Source organism: Danio rerio, chromosome 7, assembly GCF_049306965.1.
Source record: "Danio rerio strain Tuebingen ecotype United States chromosome 7, GRCz12tu, whole genome shotgun sequence".
Lineage (NCBI taxonomy): Eukaryota > Metazoa > Chordata > Actinopteri > Cypriniformes > Danionidae > Danio > Danio rerio.
Genome location: NC_133182.1, coordinates 40,436,087 through 40,462,642, shown reverse-complemented (window position 1 = coordinate 40,462,642; position 26,556 = coordinate 40,436,087). Strand labels below are relative to the sequence as shown.

General features: G+C 36.7%; 3 protein-coding genes across 5 annotated transcripts in view; 1 reads left to right on the top strand and 2 right to left on the bottom strand.

Moving 5' to 3' along the window:
* The window catches only part of esyt2b (extended synaptotagmin-like protein 2b), an 860,030-nt gene that overhangs the window by 82,320 nt on the left and 751,154 nt on the right, over positions 1-26,556 (bottom strand). The gene's annotated exons all lie outside the window — the stretch shown is intronic.
* Positions 451-18,354, top strand: si:ch73-174h16.5. The gene is made up of 19 exons (XM_021477935.3): positions 451-706; positions 2,298-2,416; positions 2,552-3,233; positions 4,774-4,922; positions 7,361-7,597; positions 8,091-8,181; positions 8,958-9,090; positions 9,301-9,356; positions 9,440-9,503; positions 10,179-10,334; positions 10,441-10,524; positions 10,767-10,922; positions 11,629-11,850; positions 13,741-13,932; positions 14,082-14,203; positions 15,980-16,148; positions 16,237-16,400; positions 17,476-17,537; positions 17,767-18,354. The coding sequence occupies exons 1-19, from the start codon at positions 495-497 to the stop codon at positions 17,949-17,951; spliced, it is 3,255 nt and encodes a 1,084-aa protein (XP_021333610.2). The 5' UTR covers positions 451-494; the 3' UTR covers positions 17,952-18,354.
* si:ch73-174h16.4 lies at positions 18,038-26,120 on the bottom strand. Of its 2 annotated transcripts, none has more exons than XM_693265.10 (4): positions 25,793-26,120; positions 25,430-25,713; positions 21,939-22,784; positions 18,038-20,185 (listed from the first exon to the last, which is right to left on the bottom strand). In XM_693265.10, the coding sequence occupies exons 1-4, from the start codon at positions 25,796-25,798 to the stop codon at positions 19,606-19,608; spliced, it is 1,716 nt and encodes a 571-aa protein (XP_698357.4). In that variant the 5' UTR covers positions 25,799-26,120; the 3' UTR covers positions 18,038-19,605. The 2 variants fall into 2 exon arrangements, 1 of the variants encoding a protein (XP_698357.4); XR_012383455.1 differs by lacking the exon at positions 18,038-20,185 and adding an exon at positions 20,516-20,810 and having other exon boundaries at positions 21,336-22,784.

Sequence of the window (26,556 nt, the reverse complement as noted above, 5' to 3'; positions counted from 1 at the left end):
TTTAGTATAATAAATGATTTTATATAATCAGGCAAATTATAAATGAACATATTCTTTAAATGCAGAAATGAATAAAACAGTGTAAAACATAAAACATATTTTGAGAAAATTATTAGAATTTTGTAATTGAAATGTACAGACTCAAAATGTTAAAAGTGCAACAAAGAAACATGTCAAAGGGTATTTTGAATCTTTACATTAGACTGAAAAAAGACACTCTACGAAAAGCTAAAAAATCTCAAAACTGCAAGAGCATGAAATTCTTTTGTGCCTGCAGTGTCTCTCCTAAATAAAACTAAGTGTTATTTATGATGTTCTCGACCAGGAGGATGGGCCCCACTTGGGAGTCTTAAAATGACTTCAAATATTTTAAACCAGCATTCTGATGTCAAATCGCTGATTTACATCACAGTTTGTACTGAATGTAATGAATGAGAGATGTTTTCGTCTGTCTTGCCACAGGTTTTGGCTCTAATGAGCTTGTCACAGCTGGAATGGGAAATGTTTGTGTGTGGTGCCTCACACACTTGGTGTGTCGTAAACGAGTTGTAGACGGTTTGGGGAGTTGTGATTTCACACATCTAGCACTGTTGCCTAGCAGAACTGAGCAGCGCCTCAGAGCAGCGGCTGCATATGGACGAGCTGTGGCTGTGGTTGATCTTACAGAGGGATGCATTATTGAGCATAAGAAGAACCTCCATTTAGGGTTTGTTATGAATGTTTTGGACTAATTAAATCACTGACAGTAAGCCCTGCAAGCATTTTAAGCTAAGGTCTGGAATATGTATCAAACACAGCATTTTTTTTTCAACTCTCCTCAGCAAAACCCTGAACCCAACCCTCTCAGAAAACACAGCATTTTTACTTTTTTATTATTAGTTCATTCTGTGTGATATACAAACCAAATGGCCAAACCCCAAGGTCCACAAATACTGGTAATACTAGACGTGTATACATTATACTCCCATAATTGAGTAACTATCCAGTTCAATTCGATTCATCTTTTTTTCTATAGCACTTTTACAATGTAGATTGTGTCAAAGCAGCTTAACATAGAAGTTCTAGTGAATTGAAACTGTCAGTCCAGTTTTTAGAGCTGAAGTTCAGTTTAGTTCAGTTCAGTGTAGTTTAATTTTAATTGCTGAAACTCCAAACACTAAAGAGCAAATACCTTGATGCGCAGCTCCACAAGTCTAGCACAACTACCGAACACATTTTATTAAGGGTGGGGGAAAATATCCATACATTATAGTTTCTTTATATATTCTGCAGCAATACTATATAGATATACAGACATCCATATCAATATATTATCAGTAGATTGTTTTATATTTTATTAATTGCATAATATGAATTATTCCGCAAGTTAGTAAAATTAAGATGGTGGCATTAAAATATTGGTCTGTTTATCTTCTTGACAGACCTAATTTGCATTGCAGCAATAAAATCAAATTGTTATAACCAAACTGACATTTTTTTCTGTTTAGTTAAAACCAATTTTGCAAAAGGTTTTATTTGGGGGCAAAATTTAAAGTTGGGAAAACATTTTTAAAAATTGCAACATATAACAGTATATAGTTTATAACTGCATATAACAATTTATATTGTTCATTCTTTCATTTTCCTTCAGCTTAGTCTCTATTTCAGAGGTCGCCACAGCGGAATGAACCTCCAACAATTCTGGCATATGTTTTATGCAGTGGATGCCCTTTACTGGGAAATACCCATACACACTCTCATACACACACATACACTATGGGCAATTTAGTATTCAATTCACCTAAGCTACTTATTTTTGGACTGTGGGGGAAACTGGAGCACCCAGAGAAAACCCACATGAACACAGAGTGAGCATGCACACTCACACACAGAAGTGCCAACTGGTCTAGCCGGGACTCCAACCAGTGACCTTCTGATTGTTTGGCTACATAATATCGTATCGTGACGCAAGTTTTATGATAATATGATATTGTGGGGACTCCCATCAATCAGGTGATTCCCATCCCTAATATATATATATATATATATATATATATATATATTGTGTTGATGTATGTTACATGGTTTTTGAACTGTCTAAGGAGGACAGTTTACACAATTAGCCAGGAAACATATTTAATTAAAGTAGTTATTTTAGGGCATCCTCTGCGTAAAACATATGCTGGATAATTCGGTGATTCATTCTGATGAATAAAGGGACTAAGCCGAAGGAAAATGAATGAGTTATTTAAAATAGATTTGTGTGTATTATGTATTTTCTTTCAGTATTTCTCTTAAGTCATTCTCTTTTTTTTCAGGGAAATCACAGGATTGATCTACTGTCCCCTTAGAGATATTGTATTCACATCAGGAGATACGACAATCCGAGTATGGAGACCAGACTGGGAGCTTCAGATGTGCTTTGTGGGACATACTGGTCAGAAAATCTTTAAACTTCTTTGGAAATAAAGTTTAAACCAGTTCATTGACCATTCTGAATCAAATCTAAGTATGAGCTACTACAGTACCATCATGCATGTTCTCTGAGTGTATCTTTCTGTCTTTTTTTCAGCTCTTGTGACTTCCCTAGCTCTGTGTCCTGTCTCTGGCCTGTTGTTATCATCTTCTCTCGATGGCACTGTGAGATGCTGGAGCCCAGAGGTTGGAGACCACGTTCAGATTGTTTCCATTCCTAATGAGTGTTCACCTCCCTTGATCATGGGAGGTTCAGACAGTGCTGCAAACTTCTTTTCATACTCCACCAACAGCGTTGACTTTTGGACCTTTAACTGCCTCTACTATCTACACTGCAGACTAGACTGGGTCAATAGACTTCCTATCTGCCAAATCTCCACTCCTCCAAACCCTCCTTCCTTCCAAGCGTGTGTAGTTTGTACACATGGAAATAGTAATATCACAGTTGTTGCAGCAGATAAGGATGCAGTGCTCACTAGATTTCAAACTAAAGGAAAAGTAGTTTGTGCTGATTGCTGTGTGCCTAAGAAGATTCTACTGGTGCTCACTGAAGATGGGGTGGTAACTATTGCTAGCACTTTGACTAGTCCGATAACAATACAGGATGAATGGCGTGGTATAGAGCGTTGGGAGGGGCCAAGTGGACAGACGGAGGCAAAAATAGGCACTGTGTCCTGCATGGTGTTATACTATGACATTACAGATAAAGAATGGGAATCCTTACAGACGCAGAGAGCACACAAGCCAAAGAAGATCAGACTTCTGCATGATGAAAACAGGTATTTGATGATGTGTTGAAATAGAGTCAAGTGTAAATAGTATATCCAAATGAACTTTCATACATGTTTTAAGTAATACCTAAATTTGTCTTGAGAAAGTAAACAGTTATATATAAATAATAATATGGAACTATATATAAAGAGGGAATAGTTAAAGGGCACCTATGATGAAAATTAACTTACACAGAACTGTGTGTAGGTATAGTGTCACTGTCATATTGGAGTGATAGAAACACAATCAGTCTCTCTTTTTTTTCTAAAGTTAAAATAGGACCCAAATCCTAGTGATTTTTAGGCCCACCGTAGCATGACGTTGGAGGATGACGTCACCATGGCTGCATCGTGTCGGTAAATGCTAATATGTGTGTGTGTACTGCAAACATTTGTGTGACACTCATCATTTCAGAAAGGCTTAAATAAACTCCACCACAAGTTAATGAAATCAACTTATTTGGTATTTTGACTATTGAGCTGTATTTCAGCTTCATCCATGTCTGTTTCTGTCACTGTGCTGTTTATCTGGCGTAAAACATGATGAGAAGCAGATACGCACGCGAGAACAATGGGTGGGGAGAAGCAGCTCATTTGCATTTAAAGCCACAGTATTATGGAGGCCATAATAAATAATCTGATGAGTATTTTGAGCTGAAACTTACAGATACACTCTGGAGACACCAAAGGCGTATCTTACATCTTGTAAAAGGGGTAAAACAGGTGCCCTTTAAAATAACTTTTTTTTTTGGAAATGGGCTCAATTTACAACACCCTTAGAGTTAAACAGTTGAGTTTCACCATTTTTATATATTCAGTTGATCTCCGGGTTTGGTGGGAGCAGTTTTAGCTTAGCTTAGCAAAAGTCATGGAATCGAATTAGACCATTAGCATCTCGCTCAAGAAAATTTGAAAAAGAGTTTTGATCATTTTCCAATTTAAAGTTTGATTCTTCTGTAGTTACATTGTGTACTAAGATGTTCAAGGAACTTGGCTGCAGTACTATGGCTGCAGTAGACACAATGATATTGCTTTTACCTAGTTTCTTAACTGGGGACTACTTTCAGGCACTGTTGAATGACATTGCGACTGCTGCAGAAATGATACCCAAAAGTTTCTGGCTAGAAAATGTAAACTTTTCATTTCCTGTCAGTCTTAGTACTGTACTTAGTACAGTAATGTAGCTACAGAAAACTGTCAAAGCTCTTTTTTTAGAATTTTTAATTGAGATGCTAATGGTCTAATTTGATTCAATGAATCATGCTAAGCTAAGCTAAAAGCGCTTGAGTTCAACTTTAACATATTCAACCTAGTTATATCTGTGCGTCAACAAAATCTTAGTGTTTATTGTGGTGTATTTATTTGCATTTTTTGGAGCACGAAGCATCTAAATGGCATCTTGAGATGGTGTCACTTTTGCTGATATTGTAAAATTGCTTATATTGTATTAAGTTTTTTTTTTACTAAAGTGTATTGTCATATTTACTGGTTTGTTGCAATCTAGCTGCATTTCTCTATCTCTTAGTAGCTTTTTTGTTTGTCTTCATAGGTTTCTGGTTATACTGGGCCACCTTGGTGGTTATGTGTCTGTACTCAATATGAATTCAGCCAAAGTCCAGTTCAGAACATCTGCTCACAACAACAAAAACATCAACAGCATGCAGGCATATCCAGACAGTGGTTTCCTACTGACTGCAGGTTTATGATTACTCTAATACAGTGGTTCTCAAACTTTTTTCACCAAGTACCACCTTAGAAAAAAAATGTCTCTCCAAGTACCACCATAATGGCCAGTATTAAAAAATAGCGTTGTAGGCCTAATTAAGCTGTGCACAGTTTAAAAACGAGCCAGATTAATTCCTATCATTAAGAATATGTATTATTGTCAGTCACTTAAACATTTTAAATAGTCTGAACATTAACTGTGCTTGCAGATTTAAAAAAAAAAAAAACACGTTTAAATTGAAATGTGCTTTTAAAAGTTCATAAAAAAAATGGCACTGTTCTTAAAAAGTAAAAAGAAAACTGCTATACTTAAATCTAAAGTATTCATAGTAGCCTATTCATCAAAAGCTGGAAATGTTGCTTGGACCTCATAAATATTGGCTATATGTCATATTCATACACTTTCTGACAAATCTTGATTTCTGACAGATGTATGTTAAATGTACTTATGACAGGGTTCATACAGGCACAGCCTAATGAAAATCAAGGAATTTTAAGCACCTATTTTTTATTTTCAAGACTGACATGCTATGTATTGAAGAACTGAAATGTATTCTCAGCAACCCATAAAAAATTCCATAGTAATTGATCCAAATATAAAGCATTAATAATAATAATAATAATATTTATTAATCATATATTAATAATATAATAAACCTGCACTAAATGCTTGTGAAATATTTGTTGTACTCAAGTAAAAATACTATTACACTGCTAAAATAACCCAAATTTTAGTAAATAATACTAATATTTGGTAAAAGTACAAAGTACTCTTTTAAAAAGTACTAGTTGGTTACTTTTGGGAAAAAAAAATCAGATTTTCATTATGAAATCACTTTTTTTTCAGTTTAAACCTGATTGAATGGTTTAATTGCTTAAATCCCAAAGCTACATGTAAAGGAATATGCACTAACAAAGGAAGTATGGTCAATTTGTTCCTTTCATGACAATTAATCTTTTTCAAAAGCAATAGCAAAACTACCACATAATCTTTAAGGCCATAGAGACACTTTTTGCCCATTTTTTAAACAATATTTTCAAGCTTTGAAAAGTTTAATTAAACTATATGATGAAAAGATTTAAATTTAGCCTTTTATTTACATATTTTACACCATTTTTCTTTACAATATGGCAATTTTGTTTCTTAAATAGCTGTATATCACATGTAGATTTTATTTTATACTTGATCTTAAACTAAAATACAAACTTTACAAAAAATACAAGTACACTGTCAGTAAAAAAATTAAACAAATGACTATTTTACTTGAGGTATTTGAAATATGACAACAATACATTTATCAAAGCAGTGCTTTAAGAGCCTTATTGTTAATTTTGACAAACAATAAGTAACAACGGATTGCTTTGACCTGTAATGCTTTAAGACAGATCAGTATACAGCTAAATGTATAAATCACACAAATACCTCATCCAGAAACATTTCCAGCATAATTATTTTGTCGTAAAGAAATAAAAAAGCTACCACCTTTGCTAAAAGTAATAAAAAAAAAAAGTAAAATCAATCTATTTCAAAATACTTAATAACTGAATACTTTTGACTAAATTTAGTAAAGGAGCAAAGATAAATAATGTCTACTTTAATAGTGGAAAGGTCGTGATTGTATTCAATCTGAGCACAAAAGCGATCATGAGAGGTCTTGCAGTTCATTTGAAAAAAGCCTATTTAAGAGCTTGCATGTCTGTTTTAGTGATTTGCGTATATGAATGCGCTCTCGTGTTAAAATAAAGCACTCGCCACATTTCCAGAAATGAGTTATTGCGCAATACCTCCATTCCCGCGGCGCCATTCATACTGTTTAGAGGAGTGACAGGTCAGAGGCGAGTCGACTCGCTGTCGAAGAGCAAAACGTGTATGTAGATCATCAAATAGGCAGGAAATATGTCCGCGGTTTAATTACTCTGCTAGACGTCTATATAGTGAAAACATCCAGGAAGCATTATTCCAACAAAACATTTGTTTTTAAGTTGTTTTTTTGCTGTCTCTGCAACTCAGAAAGCCTTTGTCCCGCCCTTACGTTTCACGCAAAACTTGACAAGGTCGACTGTGATTGGCCACTTTTCTTGTCAGTCAAATCACGCTTCAGAATCTGATTTTTCAACAGTTTATGACACATTGCACTAAAATAAACACTCTAAGCACAGCGCTTTGATCGTACTCTACACAAAACAGCCAATGCAGATCACATCGATGTTATAGTACACATCAAAAGATTAAAAGTGTTAATTATTTCATTATTTGGCGATTCCTCCGCGTACCACTAGGAGGAAGCCCGCGTACCACTAGTGGTACGCGTACCACAGTTTGAGAACCACTGCTCTAATATACAGTACCATCGCTGTGATTGCTGACGTTCAAGCAGATTAATGATAATCTCAATGGCTTTATGTTGTAGGTGAAGATAAAGCTGTGCTGGTTTGGCGGGTATTCCCATGTGCTAAGCAGTGTTTGAGTCTCCATTTCAGCGTGTTGTGCGACCACCCTCCTGTTTTGCTAGCACTATTGGGAACCCAACTCATCCTAGCTTTAGAAGATCCAGAAAATAAAACTGACAGCCTGGTGCAGCACAGCTTAGACAGCCAAACCCGATATGACCAGCAACCCAGTGAAAGACATCACAAAAAGATCACAGGTTAGAGACTGTAAACTTACCATTCAAACTAAATGAATTTATATCTAAAACTACAAAATGGCTTCTAATAATCAACACTTTTAATGGAGCATTTTCTCATTAAGTGTTTACTGCTTTTAAGTTGTGCATTTTTATATTATTGAACTAAAATTTTGCAAATTTAAACAGGGTAGGGTATACATTTTCCATTTATGTTTTCAATAGGGATTTAAATATGTGAAAAATTATCAGGCTTCTGATAATGGTTGAAATATTTGTGCATTTTTATCTTCTCATTCTATCTTTCGTTTGTAAAATTTGCTGTATTATGACTACAAGTGAGACCAACATTGTGAAACCAATCTTAAATTTCATTCTGAATGGTCTTAAAAGCCTGTAGATATTTTTCTTATTGTTAAGAGATGAAATATGACCCAGGGATTAATCTTGGCTAATTAATGCATACTGCACCCTGTCCCTCTGGAGACTGAGACTGTCTGTTTATGTGTCCCAGGGCTCTGTGCCTGTTGTCAGCTGGGAGTGTTTGCTTCAAGCAGTCAGGATGAAACTGTACGGATCTGGGATATGAAAAACTGCCTTCTTAGGTCAGTACAGGAACTACTTTTTAATTGCAGTAAGGGTCCTTCATATGAAACATTTTAACTAAATATATAATATACTAAATACCTTAATATAAAATGAATTCAGAATGTCAAATGACAACAGAGTTCACACCACAGCTATAACAATAAAGATGCAGAGAAACAATATCAATAACTTTCAGTGCTATTTTTTTTTCATCAAGGATCAAAAAAAAAAAAAAAAAAACACACAGCCAGTCAGAATCTAAGAAAATAAATAGAGCTTAATATAGAGCTTATGCAATTTAAAGCTACAGGCCACATTGTGGAAAGCTCTGCTTGATGTTAAAGCCTTCTTTTCTAAGATTATTTAAAGATGATGACTGCGTTCAAAACAACTGGTTATAAGATGACATGGAAGCTATGTGCAAACAAGACAAGTATACAAATAAAAGTACCTAAGGTATCCAGTATAGTTTTGGCATATTTGTTTTGCCTCCTTTTGAAAATGCTAGGGGAAAATAATTAATAACTCTAAATTTTGGTTCAGGTTGATTACATGAGCTGGATTCACTGGTCAGATATTCTAGAGACGTTGCACACCGAGGACATCCGCTGGTTACAAGGGAGTCATGCAAAAAAGAGAAGCATAGACTAAAGATTGTTATTTTATTTTTGGTGTGGACAAAAAATCTAGTTATTTTTATTGTTATCTTGCTTGGTGTGAATGGCCCTAAATATTTAAAACAATAATAACCCGTTTTTGACAAATTTTATTTGCTGTGAATTTGTTGTTTCAGAATTCTTGAGCTGAATGCAGAGCCGGAGTGTTTGGCGTACTGTGGGGAGAGTGGAGACCTGCTATTGGGCATCACAGGAGACCTTTACAGAATCCCTAATACACACCTACTCCCTCCAGACTGCAGGACACAAGTACAGCATTATAAAGCATTTTTAATCAGACCCTCTTTAAAAGTTGTCAGGGTCTTGGCGTATTTACAAATACTAATGTTAAAAATGTTCTAGAATAATAGTTTGAGTGAAACTATACTTCAAAATAGTGGATATTTACTTTATTATACTTTACTTAATTAGGATGTATAGTCAGAAATCATTTGTGTTTTCATTTTATCACCCACTGAGAAATGTGATCCAGACACTGAATTGCCCAAATCTTGGAACACTAGCCTCAAATCCAGGTAAAGCTCAACTCAAATGCAGTATTTACACACATATATAGATACACATCCAATTTTTTTTCTTTGTATTAAACACCTAACAGAATGGAGAGTTGCTGTTTTATTCGAAAGGATGGTCCTAAATCGCTTGATTATACTAAAGATCCAGTAAGTATCAAATATATGTAATAATGTGTGCACTAGTATGCATGTTTTCAGATTACAGGTCACTCACCCTTCTGTACATCATAAAAACATTGAGCTGTCCTATAAATAAAACTGTTAAAGTAGTAAATCTTTATTACAAACATGAAAGTTATGGGTATTTTTAAGGTTATAAAAAAATATTAACATTTCGTCACCTTATTAAAAGGTTCTATCTGACATTTTTGTCAAAATTGAGGTATTGGCATATTCTTATTAATTGACAACTATTTTTAAGTTTACGTTATGGGATATTTTTAATAAGTTGTTTACATTTTAAGACTTTTTTATTTAAAAAAAACAAATGTTACACACATACTGTTTGCTATGGAATGCAAAAACTTTGAAGCTCAATATCTCAAAATCATTCAGAACGCATATAGAACCTTTTAATTCCGAGGTGATGTTTTGTTTTTATGGCTTTGGTAATCATTATACCAGCAAAGAAATACCAGTCATTTTTGACTTTGTGTGGACATATTTTGGTCCTAAATTATTAAAATTTATTTGTATAAATTAAAAGAAAAAACGTTTATGTTAAGGGTTAATTATAGGATATACAGTGTGTACAGTATAAAATACATTATGCATATGCAATTTCCCCATAAAACCTGAAATAATCCAAATGTTTGATTAAAGGACTTTGGAGTTTTCATGGCAAGACATAAAGATCTGGAATCCCTACGAAAAGGAGAGATTGAGTGCAGAACTAAAAAAATAGCCACTGTACAAACCAAACAAGAGGCCTTTAGTAATTACCTGAGTAAAATTTACAGACAACCCCTTGATATAAGAGTAAGTTCATGACTACAGTTCAACTTTTATTTTCTGTTTAATTTATCAAAAATGTGATATGTTTGTGAAATTATTATGATATTAAGACTCTGTATGATTCTACTAGATTCCAGAGGATATGTTTGAGATATGTTCTTTACTGTTTCCACCTAAACATCCTGAGCTGCCTCCCCTGCCTCCAAAAAGACAGGTTTGAGAATGTGTATAGAATACATTTGCTTCATTTTAAAATGATGTTACATATATATAAACCAAATGTTTTTTATATTTACCATTAGAGTAAATTTAAATATATATATTATATTATATATTATAAATGTCAAAAAAAACTTTATTTGTTTTTTAACGACTTAAATTTTTGCTTTTGTGGAAATGCGCAGTGTTTGATGGAATTGTCTTTTTTTTTTCTTTTTTTTTGCCTGTCATGAGCAGAGCGATCTAGATGAAGTGCAACTCCTGCATAACGGAGAGGAGGAGAGGAAGGAGGGGGGAGAGTCTAAAATGCACCCTCCACCGATTCTAAAAACACAATCCATACAGAAGAGCCCTTTCCCCCCTCGACTGATGGAAGAAAAACACATATTTCCTGTTAGGATATTGTTGTGTTTTTTTTAATCCTAAATCTAGTCTCATGCATTTGATTAAAGTTACATATATGAGTAAAATAATATATCTCATATAGGGTGCATTTGTACTCCCCCCTGTTGGTGCACAAATTATGCAATTAAGCATGATTGTTTTTAACCCTTTATTGGGCAAGTAATCGTATATGCTAACTTCATTGACATTTATTTAAAATATGACTTTTTTTTCTTGTAAGTCTTGTAATAACCCTTACTAACACTCCAGGCTTTACTGATCTGTATTTCAACGAGTGCCCTATAAAGGGTTAAAAAAGAAGAGTCCTGTTATCAGTTATGGGTAAAAACACTTCCATTATGCTTTAACATCAGTAACCTGACACTGTAGTGACTTTTTGTATGTTGATGGTTGCCCCTGACTGTGTTTTGTAAAGGTGTGGGTAATAGTGTGTGATGTTAAAATCACTTCTCACACAAAGGCAACTTTAAAAACACACTGCTTTCTGTTGGTCAAAGTAATTAATTGACTTATTCACATATATATGTGGAACTTTTTTGTATTCATTGAAAACTTTTGAGCAATTTCTAACTTGATTTTGCATTTTGCCAAGCAATGGTAAATGCAACTACACTTCAAGGAAGAAAATCTAATGATGTCACCTAACCATTTCATTTCTTCCTCTAAATGCTCTCTCATGTTCATTTCTTCACAGCCTCCAAAGCCCCCTTCCCCAATAAAACCTTCTACACCCCGTCAGACTCCACCCCCCAAACCTTCACCACCTCCCCCTCCTATACCCACCCCTATCCCACCTCCGTCTCCACCTAAACAACCCACTCCCCCGCCCCCTCCACCCCCATCTTCAAATATTCCAGAGTTCCTCCTGCAGTTTGTGGATGAGCCATGGTTTCAGAAGATGTTTCCTAATCTGAGTGTAAGACCAATACAAACACCACAACCCAGCAAAAAAAGCCACCTACAAATGAGAAATTATAAGCATCTGTTTGCATTCTGAGGGAATTGGAGATACTGCGCTTTAAGGTTTTGGGGATCAAGTTTTCTAAATAAAACAAAGCATAACATGCAAATTTGGGGTGGCGCAGTGGGAAGTGCTGTCACCACACAGCAAAAACGTCACTGGTTCGAGCCTCGGCTGGGTTAGTTGGCATTTCTATTCGGAGTGTGCATTTTCTCCTCATGTTGGCATGGGTTTCCTTTGGGTGCTCCTGTTCCCCCCAAAGACATGTGCTATAGGTGAATTGGGTAAGGTAAATTGTCTGTAGTGTATGGGTGTTTCCCAGTGATGGGTTGCAGCTGGAAGGGTATCCGCTGTGTAAAATATGTGCTGGATAAGTTGGCAGTTCATTCCGCTGTAGCAACCCCAGATTAATAAAGGAACTAAGCCGAAAAGAAAATGAATGAATCAATTTTTTTTTTTATCACAGAATATATATAAAGTCCTGTGAAAAGGTTTAAACATCATATCAACTTACAGTTTTTCCAAATCTTTGGCAGGTAAAACTTTTTTTTAAATAAGCCTCAGATAAACAACAACATTTAGCATTAACAAAAAGAATAATAAGTCAAGCACTACTTATCAAATGCCTTAACAGACCATTAGCAGTTTTAGCAGTTTATTGATCTGAAGTCTTCAAGTGTGTATTAACAATGCCCATCCCGCAGTAAAAGCTGAGCCAAATTGGGTCATAAAACAATGATCCCAAGCACAGCAACAAATCTTCAAAGGAACAGCTGAAAAAAACAATAATAATTACGGTGTTCAATAGTCCAGTCAAAGTCCAGATCTTCGATAAGAGCAGTACAAAAAACTCAAGCAAGCCAGTGGTGAGACACAAACCTACCAATCGACCAAAGTGAAGGCAAAAACCTTGACAGAAACCAGGCTCAGTTGGCACGACCATTTCTCCTCTGGCCAAACTTCTTGTGCAGAGCTGCAGTCTAGGTGTTTGAGGCTGGAGATCGCTGGACATCCATTGTGAAGAAACAGCAGGTGCGAGTTGGTCATCGGCGGGTGTTCATGTTGGTCCACGAGATCAATGTGAAGACTTGGGTCTTTCAGGAATCAGTCTCATGCTCTCCATTCCTCCATGACCACCACAGCATCTGTTCAGGATACGGCCTGGTCCAGGATTATGGATACTTTGGCATCTTCTCTTCACAGTACTTGGATCACATTAATGCCTCAGCACAATCTCTAGAGGCCTCTGAATGAGTAACCCCAGGTGGAAATAGAGAATAAAGAAAATGATCTGAGAGACTGATGAGTTCAAAATGATCCCTTCAAATAATTATTGCTAAAAGTGGATCTACAGGTATCTGAATCATATGGTGTTTTAAGTTTGTCAATTATAACTTTTCTGTTTTGCCTTCATTAATTTCCATTTCGGCTTAGTCAGCGGATGACCTTCCGGCCTCAACCCATCACTGGGAAACACCCATACACTCCCAATTACACATATACAGTATGGACAATTTAGCTTCTCCAATTCACCTATAGCGCATGTCTTTGGACTTGTGTCGGAAACACGAGCACCCAGAGGAAACTTACACAAACTATCTTGGCCTTATTTTTTTAAATCACTAAAGACATGGTATAAAATATTAAGTTGTGTTCATCTGAGCTCATTGTGTGAGCTTTTATCTTCCAAATTTGTAGACCTGCTAGCGACTATGTAGTTTTATTGTTATGTCCAGATATGGAAAACCATGAAATTCAATAAGGTGTTCAAACATTTTCATTTAACAATATGTGTATTAAATTATTAACTCCAAGATGATGTTTTCTCTTTGCATATGTTTACAGTGCATTCCGAGGTCTTTAGTCCCCAGTCAGTTCTGTTTGCGTTTGTTGGACTTTATGATGTCTTGCAGCATGGCTCAGAAGAGCAGCATCCTGAATGCATTTCTCTTGCTAGTACAGCAGAAAGTGTTGAACAAAGAGACTCTCAGTAATAAACTGCTGATTTGCCTGAAAAACTGCATTCACAAGAACATGGTAAATCAAATTGTGATTGTTGAACATCTAATGCTGGAAACAATGCTAATCGTTGCTTTAATTTCCATGTACAAATACAGAAAATAGCAGTTTTTGTAAACTCTCAAGTATGTTAAGTATAAGAATATTTATAAATATGTGTTCTTTAGTCAAGGGAGGACCAGCATTTTGTTGGCGAGCTGCTGAATTTGATGGTGTATCTGAATCCAGGCAGTTCTGACACTATTTTGGAGCTTCTCGCCATGTTGGCCAACAAAGAAATTGATCTTATGTAAGTATAATGTAACTCATATATTACAATGTAGTTTTATAATTTATTGCACAACCATTTTTGCCCCACATGGTCTAGTATTTTATGAAATTGCTTTAACTGGAATATATCAACTACAAGACACATCCAATAAATGAGCCGTTTTAATTATGTTTGCGTTTAACAACAACAACAAAAAAAGGTCATCCATGGTGTTCTTTTAAAGAATAACATACATTCAATAATACAATAAGAAATAATAATAAAATTTAATCAAATAATAATTACACATAAGCCTCAAACACCATTCTTTTATAATTCTCATGTAAATCCCACAACAAAAATCCTGGTGAAAAACACTTCACTCTTGGTAGCATTTGATTGGCCATCATGTTTCCTAGTGAGATTACAACAATGATTTTTTTCGTATTATGTTTGGGGGACTTTTATTTTAAAAAAGTAACTGGCATTATAAGGCTCTCGGGTAACCTGTGGTTAGAATGCATAATTCAGTATAACCATATTATACATTTTTACAGTGCTTCCAAAGAGGCATCATGTCTATTGAGCTGTATTTTGTAAGTTTACCATGTATATTATGATATTTGCTCTTATTGTCATTTTTCTCTGGAACAAAAGGATGACAATAAACTGCAAAACCTCACCTGTTCATTTGGAGGTTGATATTAATTCCTGTTTCTGTTTTCATATACGTTAAAACCACAAAATAAAACTTTAATACATTTCTGTCTGCCTCTTCTGATGATTATAATTACAATTTAGCCTAGATTTCATCCACAGCACAACTCAGAGGCAAACTAGGTTTTCATGGTGGTGTAAAGATAGCTTACTCAAAGAATCTACAAAATTTGATAAACATTTTGACAACTGAAGTGCGATTATTTTGCCTATACTGTATATGTATGTGCATCAGGCACTGACACAAGCTGTGGAGTATCTCAGAGCAGCTCATTAATATTCACAACCATTCCAAACATGGTCAAAAAGCTTTTGATTCTAGGAGTAATTTATGTGTTTTTAGACAAGCGTATAAAAGGGTTTGAGCATTTCAGGAGAATTTTTGCACTTACCTAAGCCACATACTTAGTTTGTAGATATCAGAGAACAATTTAACATTAAATGAGTGAAGTTTATTTATAAACTAACTTCGAGAGGATTACATGCTTATGATTGATCAAGGCTGATCCTGCATTAGCCAATTAATGATTCACCAATCAGACGATTCCTGAGTCACTATGAATACCTATGGCCCAGTGGTTTGCACTGTTGCCTCAAAGCAAAAACGTCACTGGTTCTAGTGCTTATTAAGCCAGTCAACGTTTCTGTGCAGAGTTTACATGTTCTCCCCATGTTTCCTCCGGGTCCTTCGGTTTACTCCCACTATCCAAAAACATGCGACTTAAGTTAATTTGACTAACCCAAATCAGTACCATATACGTGCTCCTAGTAAATCTCTTCATAGCAATCCCTAATTGTTCATTAGCTACAAACAACAAGAAAAAACAGGAGTTCTCAAGATCAAACTCTTCTCTTGCCCTGCAAATGGGAGAGAGCCCTGGGCTCGAGGATCTTACGAGCTCAGAACTCTCTCGCAGGACAGCATGCAAGATACGCTTAATAATCAATCATCAGCTAAGTGTGAACTCTTGAAATGCACTTTATGGCAATTTTAAAACAATTTAAAACTCTATTGCGTTTGAATTTGTTATATTCATTCACAAGCTATAAAAATATATAATAGTGAAACTAACCATGCTTCTGCTGAATGTCTGGCAGGCCCTTAGCTGTGTGTATATTGGAAAGATTGGGTGTGGAGGAGGTTGAATTGTGGTTATGTCCAGAATTAGAGTGCTGGAACTCTCTGACGAAGCACCAGCCAAACCAGCACCACAGTCTGAGAGAGATGGCCAACCACTGGCTGCTTACCTGGACCAAAAAATACAAGGCAAGCAGCAGGTGTTCAACTGATAGAGATGTTTTTGAGCAGAGCAAAAGGTGTGTTATTTGAAATGTGGTTATGTTGTCTTTCGCAGCTGCACAGCAGGTCAGTTTCACTGCGCAGTGAAGGAGAACAGAGTTTGGCTGGTCCTGTGGAGGTGCTCAAATATTTCTGCTCTCTTCAGAGAGGCAAACAGACTCGACCTCCGCCACCAGAGGCCAGGAAAGATGCTGTTATAGCGCCTTCAGACTTGCCAAAGTATGTCAGTTTTTATTTTGTGTACATTTGAAGACAAATTATTTCAAGTGTTCTGATTAACAGAGAGAAGATTTCAACACATTTTAAACATAATAATAACTCATTTATATTAAACAAATATCTTTAGTCTTTGCCGTGATGACAGTGCTTGTTTTACTAGTTACTTTGCAAGATACTAGTATTCGGCTTAAAGGGCCATTCAAAAGCTTCATCAGGTAAATAAGGCTAGTTAGTTTAATTAGGCAAGCCATTGGACAACAGTGGTTTGTTTTGTAGACAATTGAAATTTTTACAGTTTTAATAATAATAATAATAATAATAATAAAATATTCCGGCTAAACTAAAAGAAATAAGACTTTCTCCAGACAAAAATAATAATAGGAAATACTGTGAAAATATTCTTTGCTTTATAAAAATTCTAATTAAATTTTTAACTCCAAACATCTCTATTTAGCTTTAAAGTATCAGCCTCATAATACACGTCTCTTAGAGTTAAACAGCTGACTTGAAGCATTTTTTAATTCATTCTGTTGATTGCTGTGGTGGGGTCACTTTTAGCTTAGCTGATCATAACAAATTAAATCAAATTTGACCATTAGCATTCATTCATTTTCCTTCGGCTTTGTCCCTTTATTCATCTGGGGTCACCACAGCGAAATGAACCGCCAACTTATCATATGTTTTACACAGCGAATGCCTTTCCAGCTGCAACCCAGTACTTGGAAAGACCATTAGCATTTTATTATTAAAAAATTATAATAATTTTCATATTCAAAGTCATCTTATGATTTTTTTTTATTGAAATGCTAACGATCAAATCTGATTCAATTCATTATGCTAAACTAAGCTAAGTGACCCCACCATAACAAAAAATAAATAAATAAATAAATAAATCAGCTGTTTTAACCAGACTTGTAAAATGAGCCTTCACCAAAAGTAGATGAAGTGTTGTTTTAAAAAGATCCTCTCTAAAAACACTGAATAAATCTGGTTGAAACAGTTCACATTACCAATGAATGCTTCTTTAATACATTTTCTGAGTGTACAATGATCAGAAATTTCTGTTTTTGTGTAGACCGGAGCCTATTCAGCGCCTGGGAGAGACACACAGCATGTCTAGGATACGAGAGCCTCAAGGTTACTTTCAGGATTTATTGAATACAATAACTAACATCACTCTAATATGCCAATGAAACTTAAATGTAATGAGTTTGTTTCTAATGTTAATTTCAGTTAATATCTATTTTTTAAGAAGTGTAATAAGTCTCAGGGGAAATATGATTCTTTGATCTAATCATTTAGAAGTTTGTACTTAGCTGTAATTTAGCGTATTGTGTTTTGAAGCATCTTCATTATGAACCAACAGGGCGTCTGCTGCCTCCATTACCATATCGTCCAGAGTTGATGGGCCTCACACGGGTCCTCTCTCTGCCAATGGCTCATGTCACACTGTCCCAGTTCCCCATTTCTCTGGATTTTCAGGAGACCAGACGCCTCTCACCACTCAAATACTTCCACCTGGAGCGCTCCCACGTACAGTATTACAGATAAGACTTAACACTTTCTAAAAGCTTTGAAAGACTCCAGCATACACTCTCTCTCTCTATCTCTGATGCATAAAATAACACAAAATAAAGTTGTGTATTGTAATTAGCTTTATCTTCCCAGTGTATAACTGACAACTGAATATTAGAGACATATACATTTGTGAAAGCCTGCAAAAATTGCCACGTTAAACGGATAGTTCATCTAAAAAATGAAATGTATAGTTAATTTACTAACCCTCGATCGTTAAACATGTTAGTGTCTTTTTTTCCTCAGTATAAAATTAATGAAGATTTTTAGCTGAATCTGTGGTCTTTGGTGATTCATATAATGGTAGTCAATTGTTTTTTTTACCCGATTACTGGAGTGAGATTTTGATGACTGGATTGATTAAATGCACTTGTCTAGATCCAACAGTTTGTCAAACTGTGAAATACCCAGACTCACTGTGTCACATTCTACAATCTATGATAGATTGTTATATTTCTTAGATTAGAATATTAAAAAACACTGACACCCATAATTGACAGAACAGCTTCTTGAGCATTAGGGAAGTCATTTCAAAGTGGTCTCAGGCAGAAACCAAATACAGACCAACCCCATCTAGAACAAGCCTTGGAGAACAAAAATTTCACACTCAATGTAAACAATCCTGAACATTCTGTAACCTAATTTCACCATTTTAACCCATAATATGCATGATAGCTTCAGAAAATGGCTTGACTGCTGCTAATTCTGAAAAAATAATGAAAGTATGATATAAAATAGTAAAAAAAAAAAAAAAAAAAACAAACAGTAAAACAATGTCAATACCTTTGTAAACCAAATTAGTATCAATAATTGTTCATGTCACGGGTACTAAATTTCGTTATAAGGGCGACACTGACCTCTAGTGTTTACATACGCAAAAACTCGGAGAACGCCAGTATGAAGTTTCTAATATTGTCGGCGATTTCAAACTGATGTCTGTTTCTAAATCACATGGTGAAAATTAGGAAAATGACAACGTTTAAACACAACCATCATTCTGACATTAGAAAATGAGGTAACAAAGTCAAAAACACACCTCACCCACTGATCATTACAGTTCAACAGGCGCCATTTTGTAACTGCTTTGTCACTATTTTAAAATATTGATTCGAGAATACTTTTGGAACTTGAATGACTTTGTGAGATCTTATTGGTTACATGAAATGTGGATAGAAATTAATATTTTTATGTGAAAGGGCTTCTTCAATTAAGGTCATTATCCTAAATGGGTTTTATCATGTATAACAAAATCAAGAGATGCCCTTGGTGTTATTAACTGAATAGTTCACCCCCAAAATATCCTCATCAATTGATCACACACAAATGGTTCCAAGCGTTCTTTCTTCTATTGACCATACAGAACACGATATTGTGCAGAATGTTGGGGAAAACAGCAATTGACATCCATAGTAGGAACAAAAAAAGGCTATTTTTTACAGCTTTCTTCATGGTATCTTCATCTGTGATTAACAGATGAAAGAAACTCACACAGGTTCTGAACAAATGGAGGATGATTAAATGATGACAGATCTTTCCATTTTGGTTGAACTTTAAGGCAATAAGACCATCTGTAAAGTATAGTGCAAAAAATACTTATTATAGCTATAAGAATTATTGATGCATTCACTCTTTAATCCACCACAGTCAAATCTGGGCTATAGTTTAAAAGGTCAGAGGTCACAAGAAGGTCTCGAGAGCGTCCTCTGGAACTCAAAACCTCATCCAGCATTCTCAGCGTTAATTGGTGGCTCTCAGGCTCCTCCAGCAGAGGCCAGTCCAGCAGCTGAGCACTGGAGGGCAGAGCTGGCAGACCAGCCTCGTATTCCTCCAGCGGGTTGGGATACAGCAGCAGACGAAGAGAAGGAATACCTGCTGCCGTTCGGGCCAGAGAAACAAGCCCTGTCCTAGAGAGCGGGTTTAAGGCCAGTCTTAAACTGCGTAAAGCTCGACAGCAGGACAGCGAAGGCAGAAGAGCTCCGAGGAGAGCGTCTGAAAGACCGCAACCACACAGAGAGAGTTGGCTCAAAGAGTTTTCGGCTTGACCTAAGAGACGGCGCAGTGACGGCAGGGAGGAATCATCCAGCCAGTTCTCGCTCAGGTCCAGTTCTCTCAGGGATGAAGCATGCTGGCTGCAGGACAGATAGGCCAGGTCGGTTGAGGTCAGGCACAGGTACGGCAGCTTTAGCACCTCCAGAGGCTGGGAGAGAGAACTGCAAACAGGAAAGTAAATGCACATACAATATGTTTATGAATTAGCAGGACAGTAACTAAGCATTTTTACATAACTACTGAAATTAGGTACATTTTTTAAGTGTCTTTAATTTATCAGAGTACTTTTATTTATTTACTTACATTTACTTTTATTAAATTCACTGTATTCCAAAACATTATACTGTACTTTACTACTTTATGTAAATGTAGAAAGTAGGGCTGAACAACATATTGTTTGAGTATCGATATCGCAATGTGTGAATCTGCAATAGTCACATGGCAGGATTAGATTCTTTATTAAAGATTAAAATATATATATAAAAAATTTTGTATTGTTGTATAAAATGAATTATACAATGATGACCAAGTTATTCTAAGTTTGATTGTTAATTTCCTATAATTTCCTATATATTGTTAGATTCCCAAGAAAACCATAAAACACTGTTTAGCTTTTTTTTGTTCTGTCGTATTTATACATGCTTTCAATTTATTAGATTCAGTGTAGATGCACTGCATAACAAAGACTTGATCACCCCAGACAATCTAAAATAATTAAATATTCCCAAATAGAGCTAATCATATCATCTGATAAAAATTATATTCCTATCGCAATATACAGTTGAAGTCAGAATTATTAGCCCTCCGTTTATTTTTTACCCTAATTTCTGTTTAACGTAGGTAAGATTTTTTTCAACACATTTCTAAACATAATAATTTTAATAACTCATATCTAATAACTGATTTATTTTATCTTTGCCATGATGACAGTAAATAATATTTGACTAGATATTTAAGACACTTCTATACAGATTAAAGTGACATTTAAAGGCTTAACTAGGTCAATTAGGTTAACTAGGCAGGTTAGGGTAATTAGGCAAGTTATTGTATGAAGATGGTTTGTTTTGTAGACTATCAAAAAAATATATAGCTTAAAGAGGCTAATAATTTTGACTTTTTTAAAATCTGCTTTTATTCTAGCCAAAATAAAACAAATAAGACTTTCTCCAGAAGAAAAAAATGTTATCGAACATACTGTGAATTATTTTTTCCTCATTTAAAAAAAATAAATAAAAAAATCAAAAAATCAAAGGGGGGCTAATAATTCTGACTTCAACTGTATATTGCAGCAAAAAAAAAAAATATTGCAATGTCAGATTTTTCAAATATTGTGCAGCTCTTGTAGAAAAGGAAAAAAATCTAATCATGGAGAAGTTACAGCTACTTATAGTAACTAAGAGCGCTAAGACTCACTGATTCAAAACTTGTTCAGAGCAAGTCTACAGTTTCAGTCATGTAATATTTTATATAGGGGTGTATATTTTTACTTTAGCACTTGATTTGTGCACTTCAATCATTCATTAATTCATGAATGAACCTCCAACATATCCAGTATATGTTTTACAGAGCAGTGGCCCTTCCAACTGCAACCCATCAATAGGAAACATTCATACACACTCATTCACATTCATACACTGCGGACAATCTGGCTTAACCAATTTGCATGTGTTTGGACTGTGGGGGAAACCAGAGCACCCCAAAAAAAAAAAAAAAAAACATGCGAACACAGGGAGAACATGCAAACTCCACACAGAAATGTCAACTGACCCAGCCAAGGCTCGAACCAGCGACCTTTCTGGTATGAGGCAACAGCTATAACCACAGTGCCACCGCACCGCCTCTGATTTGTGCACTTTATTTGTGTTACTACGATAAACAAATCTGTGAACCCCCAACGTGTATGTATGCATGTACCTGAGTAGCAGACGCAGGTGTCCTGGCAATCGGAGAGCGGTCAGGCATAATCTCTTGAGTTTCTTCAGTGAACTCAGCCCTTTACACAGGTCCTGAAGTGCCCCCTGCTGGCCAGGCTGTGTGCGTTGCAAGTCCAAGTTACAGTAATGCAGTCTGAGAGAGTGAAGCTGAGGGAAGGGAGCTAAAAGTGGAAGTAACATAGCCAAACCTGATACCCCAAGGCTGGAGTAGCGGATGTCCACACCGAGGAGATCCTGCTGAGGCAAAAGACCCAATAAAGTTGCTATGGATGACGCAGAGAGCTCCTCCACGCGGAGATAGCGGCAGTGCAGCCGTATTGGCCCTGGTTGACTAAGAGCATCCCGTACGCGCTCCCAGGAACGGCAATTGACAAAAAGATCAACCCTAATATGAACCACAACTACATCCTCCCAGTCTTGCTCACACAACCTACTGTTATTTCCGCTGGTGTTTGGTTTAACTTCACATTGAGCCTTTCTCCTCAGGATCTCCATCCTCCTCCTGACACCCTTCACCGACTCTTCTGGTAATGTTGGTTGGTTGGTACTGCACTCCATCTTCTGTACTGCTTCATTGTTTCCTTCACTGGTATTCCCGCATCCTGCTGTACCCCGGTCCCGTTTGATGGCTCCCCGTTCACGTTCTGCCTCCAGGCCTCTTTTTCTCTCTCGTTCTCCATCTCTCCTGTGAGCTCTGGAGGCAGCAGCTCGAGCTTGTAGCACCATGGAGCAAAGTGCGACAGTGAGCGACCAGCCTCCCATCGAGTCTTCAACCCTCACATCCTCACACTGAAGTCCACTGAGATCCAACACCTGCAGGCAACACCTGGCGAGAGAAAAGGGGGTTTTCAGCATTCTTCAAAATATCTTCTTTTGGGCTCAACAGAATAAAGAAGCCCGTAAAGGTTTAGAACAATTTCAGGGTGAGTAAATAATGCATATACTTTCATTTTTGGATGAACTATGAAAGAGAAAGAATATTGAAGACTAAATAAACTGTATAAAGCAATATAAAATGACAGTGAAAATTAGATCTATTTTAAGAATGCCCACACACAAAACCCATTGATCGGATCGCAAGATCCTCGTTTAAACCTGCCATTTTAAATCAGTCTTGTTTACTTTTGATGACTTTCCAGGGGCCTCATGTATCAACGCTGCGTATGCACAAAAACTTTGCGTACACCAGGTTTCACGCTCAGAATCGCTCACGTTTGGATTCACTAACGATGAACTGAACATGGAAATGTGCGCAGCTCCACGCCAGCTTTATAGCTGGCGTACGCACATTTTTTGTGCGTGTCTGTTTTATTTCCATTGGCGACTCCTAGAGGCAGTTGTGTTAAATTGCACTCTACAAAGTGTCTTTGAGCCTTGCAATGGCAGCTGTATGAGACCGGTTCATCTAGCAGGTATATAAGATTTCCATACCATAAAGTTGACCAGCCAAACATTAAAGCGCAATTTGCAGCGGTTGCTATTGTAATGGGAGCGATCTACCGCACGCACATTGCTATAAAGACACTATCTGAAGATGAATTTGCATGCGTGAATCAGAAACATTTTTATTCAATAAATGTGCAAATAAAATATGATGCACACACTTATTAATGATTCCTACTTGTCTTTCTCGTGATAAATCGTGGGCAAAATCTGATATGTAGGGGGGGGGGAAAAGAAGAATGAGTTCATCAAACGCTGGATTCGAACCGAGTTCATGCTCGAACGTGTCAAAACATGTTTTCAAGCGTTTTACGAGCTGCGGCACTGAGACTGTTAAGTGTATTACAACATTTTACACCTATAAATCACACTATTTCTCTTAGCTCCACAGTGCGATGTTCAGACCCATCTGTGTTAACCGCACCAGCTAAACTCTCCCACTCTATTTTTTTCTTTTGTTGTTAATTCCGGAGGACAAACTTGCAAATAACACCGTTTTTCTCTGGTCACCTCCAATTCACATTCTGTTCAAAGTTTCTCTTTTTGCTTGCTTTTGCCTTTGCTTTTTCGTTGGGTTTTGCCAAAGTAGAGTCATTAGCATATTCATACGGGGGAGGAGGCAGGGAGGGGTTTTGTGCTCGTGCATGTTGCGCTCAGTTTCACGTTCATTCGGATGTACAAACAGAATATGCGTGAGATTCGGCGTACGCAGTGTTTCATACATCTGAATTTTTTTCTGCGTACGCACATTTACAGCTTTGTGCGTACGCAATGTTTTAGAATGATTTCCACACAAGTCTTCGTACATGAGGCCCCAGGTCCCTGCAAGAGGTCTCCATGACCTCTGACCTTGCTGGGTAGATCCTGAGGTAACAAATCATTTGGCATACAGAAAAAGCAATGACAAACATATTATTCCAGTTTTACAGTAGTGGGATGACACTAAGGTCATCATGTAGTCTAGGCCCTTAAACATTAAACTTTATTAATAGTCATAAATACATAAGCATTTATGTGTTACTCCATCCTAGTGTGGACATTCAAAACTATGCAACAAACCTATGCTGACTGCAGTGGATTTGTGTTAAAATCAAGACTGATAAAATGTTATTTAAATTCCCTCAAAATTTTTAATCATTTCAACAGCGCGTCCTGTGTTTGAGAATTAAGTCACTGGACAGAGAGTAGGTAGTAGTAAGTTGCTCTTTGGGTGTACTCAACTTCAACCACATGAGCATTTACACTGTGAAAGCAATCTGGTGGAATAGACTTTCTAATAATTATAGAAGTGGTTGAAATGAGATGACCTTGAAATGTTTCACATGTTTTTTTTTGTGTTTTTTTTAGACAAGTCCAATTACTGTACTTCTTTGCCCATTTGATGCAGCACCACTGTACTCATCTGTTTTCCAGCAGGAAATTTTGTTACTCTGGATGTACTCCAATAAACAGGTGTGAAAAGGAGATTATTATTATTATTATATTCATTATTGTCGCTCATTTTCACTATTATTGGATGAATAAATTATCAAAAATTTCTCATTAAGACATTCACCTGTATGTCTGTGATGCCATACTGGGTAACTGGGACATGACTTTACTACAGTTCTTCTTGGGTAAATGCCAATTCATCCATGCGAAGCATTACCAGCTATTTTTATTGACACTTTTTGGATTATCGTTATAAGTGATAACTGAATGATGTGTTACCGTTTAATAACAAGGTATTAGAGTTTTCATACCATTTTTCCACATGTAATTTTCAGTTTGTTTGCGACTCAACAAAACATTTAGCACCAGCTGCCACATTTTATGATCCACCTGTACCTAATTAACATGTTTACTGCAAGCACAGTTAACCTATATTTATCCGTGCTGTTCTGCATTTTTAAAGGTCACAGACATATCACATGTTGTGATGTTGACATGTTGTGAACAAACACCCATGTATAACACGGCTCTGCATCGACCTTGACTGTTCAATGACAGATTTTGTGGTTAAAATTAAAAGAGTGAACGTTTTGTTACCTCTTGTCCGAGAGTCCTCTGACCACGGCCAGCAGCAGAGCCTGGACGCAGAGGCGGTTCGGAGGACACTGAGACTTTCCCACTCTTCTGCTGCCTCCAGTGGTAAGCGTTCGCTCGGGCCACCGCTGGACGAGCTCGCCGACGGCGAGAGGACGGCAGTGGGTGAAGGCAGCGTCAAGCAGGGCTTGGTAAAGCTCTCTGGGCACACAGCTCAGCCAGTAGGGCGAAGAGCTATGATCGCTCACCACCTCCCGGGCGCAAAGATTCACCAATGACAGAACCATCTGCGCACAAACGAGGATTACTACTTTGACACACAAACCAAATGACAGACACGAGAGAGGAAGAAAGAGAAGGTCATACCTTCATTTATCCACTAAAGCGCCAGGGTGTCTCTAAAGCAGCCTAAAAACGACCTCCCTCATCACTGTCATCCTGCAAACGAACTACATGCTCCTTTCTATTAGTCTTGTTTAACCGCCATCGCAATGTCGCGAGCGTCTTAAACGTCTGATAAACCTAAATATAGGATTTAATAAGAGCGAAGTTGTTGAGTAATGGATGTTTTATGGCGCGATAAGATATCCAACAGTATTGTAGGAACTGCATAAATTGTACACGCTGTTTAAATCTCTGGAGTGTTTTTCCATGCCGCTTTGACTCCCTGCGCTGAATGTTTACGACTGAAACCATCGTCGCCGTTTGATGACGCAAATAAGACGCTTTCATTTAGCGACGACCATTGGACAGCCAAGACGTTAGCATAAAGCATACCTTTATGCTTATTTGTAGCATTTAGATATTTAAATGGCGCTTTTAGATTATTGATTTTAGCGGCTTTTAACATCATTAAATGAATTGTTAGCAACATTTGTTCACCCACTATAAGCGTACGTTATTATAAATTATTCAAGTAAGCATCTTTGTAACTTAGCAGAGCACGATTACCATACACGGGCTTTCCGTTGAAGACTGACATGATAACTGTCGCGTTTAATTTTAATATTCAAAAATCTTTATAGCAATGATGCAATATTTGTCCTTCCATGTCAAGTATTTTGTCCACACCTCGGAATGCACTCACAGGCCACTTTATTAGGTACACCTGTCCAACTGCAGCAACTCAA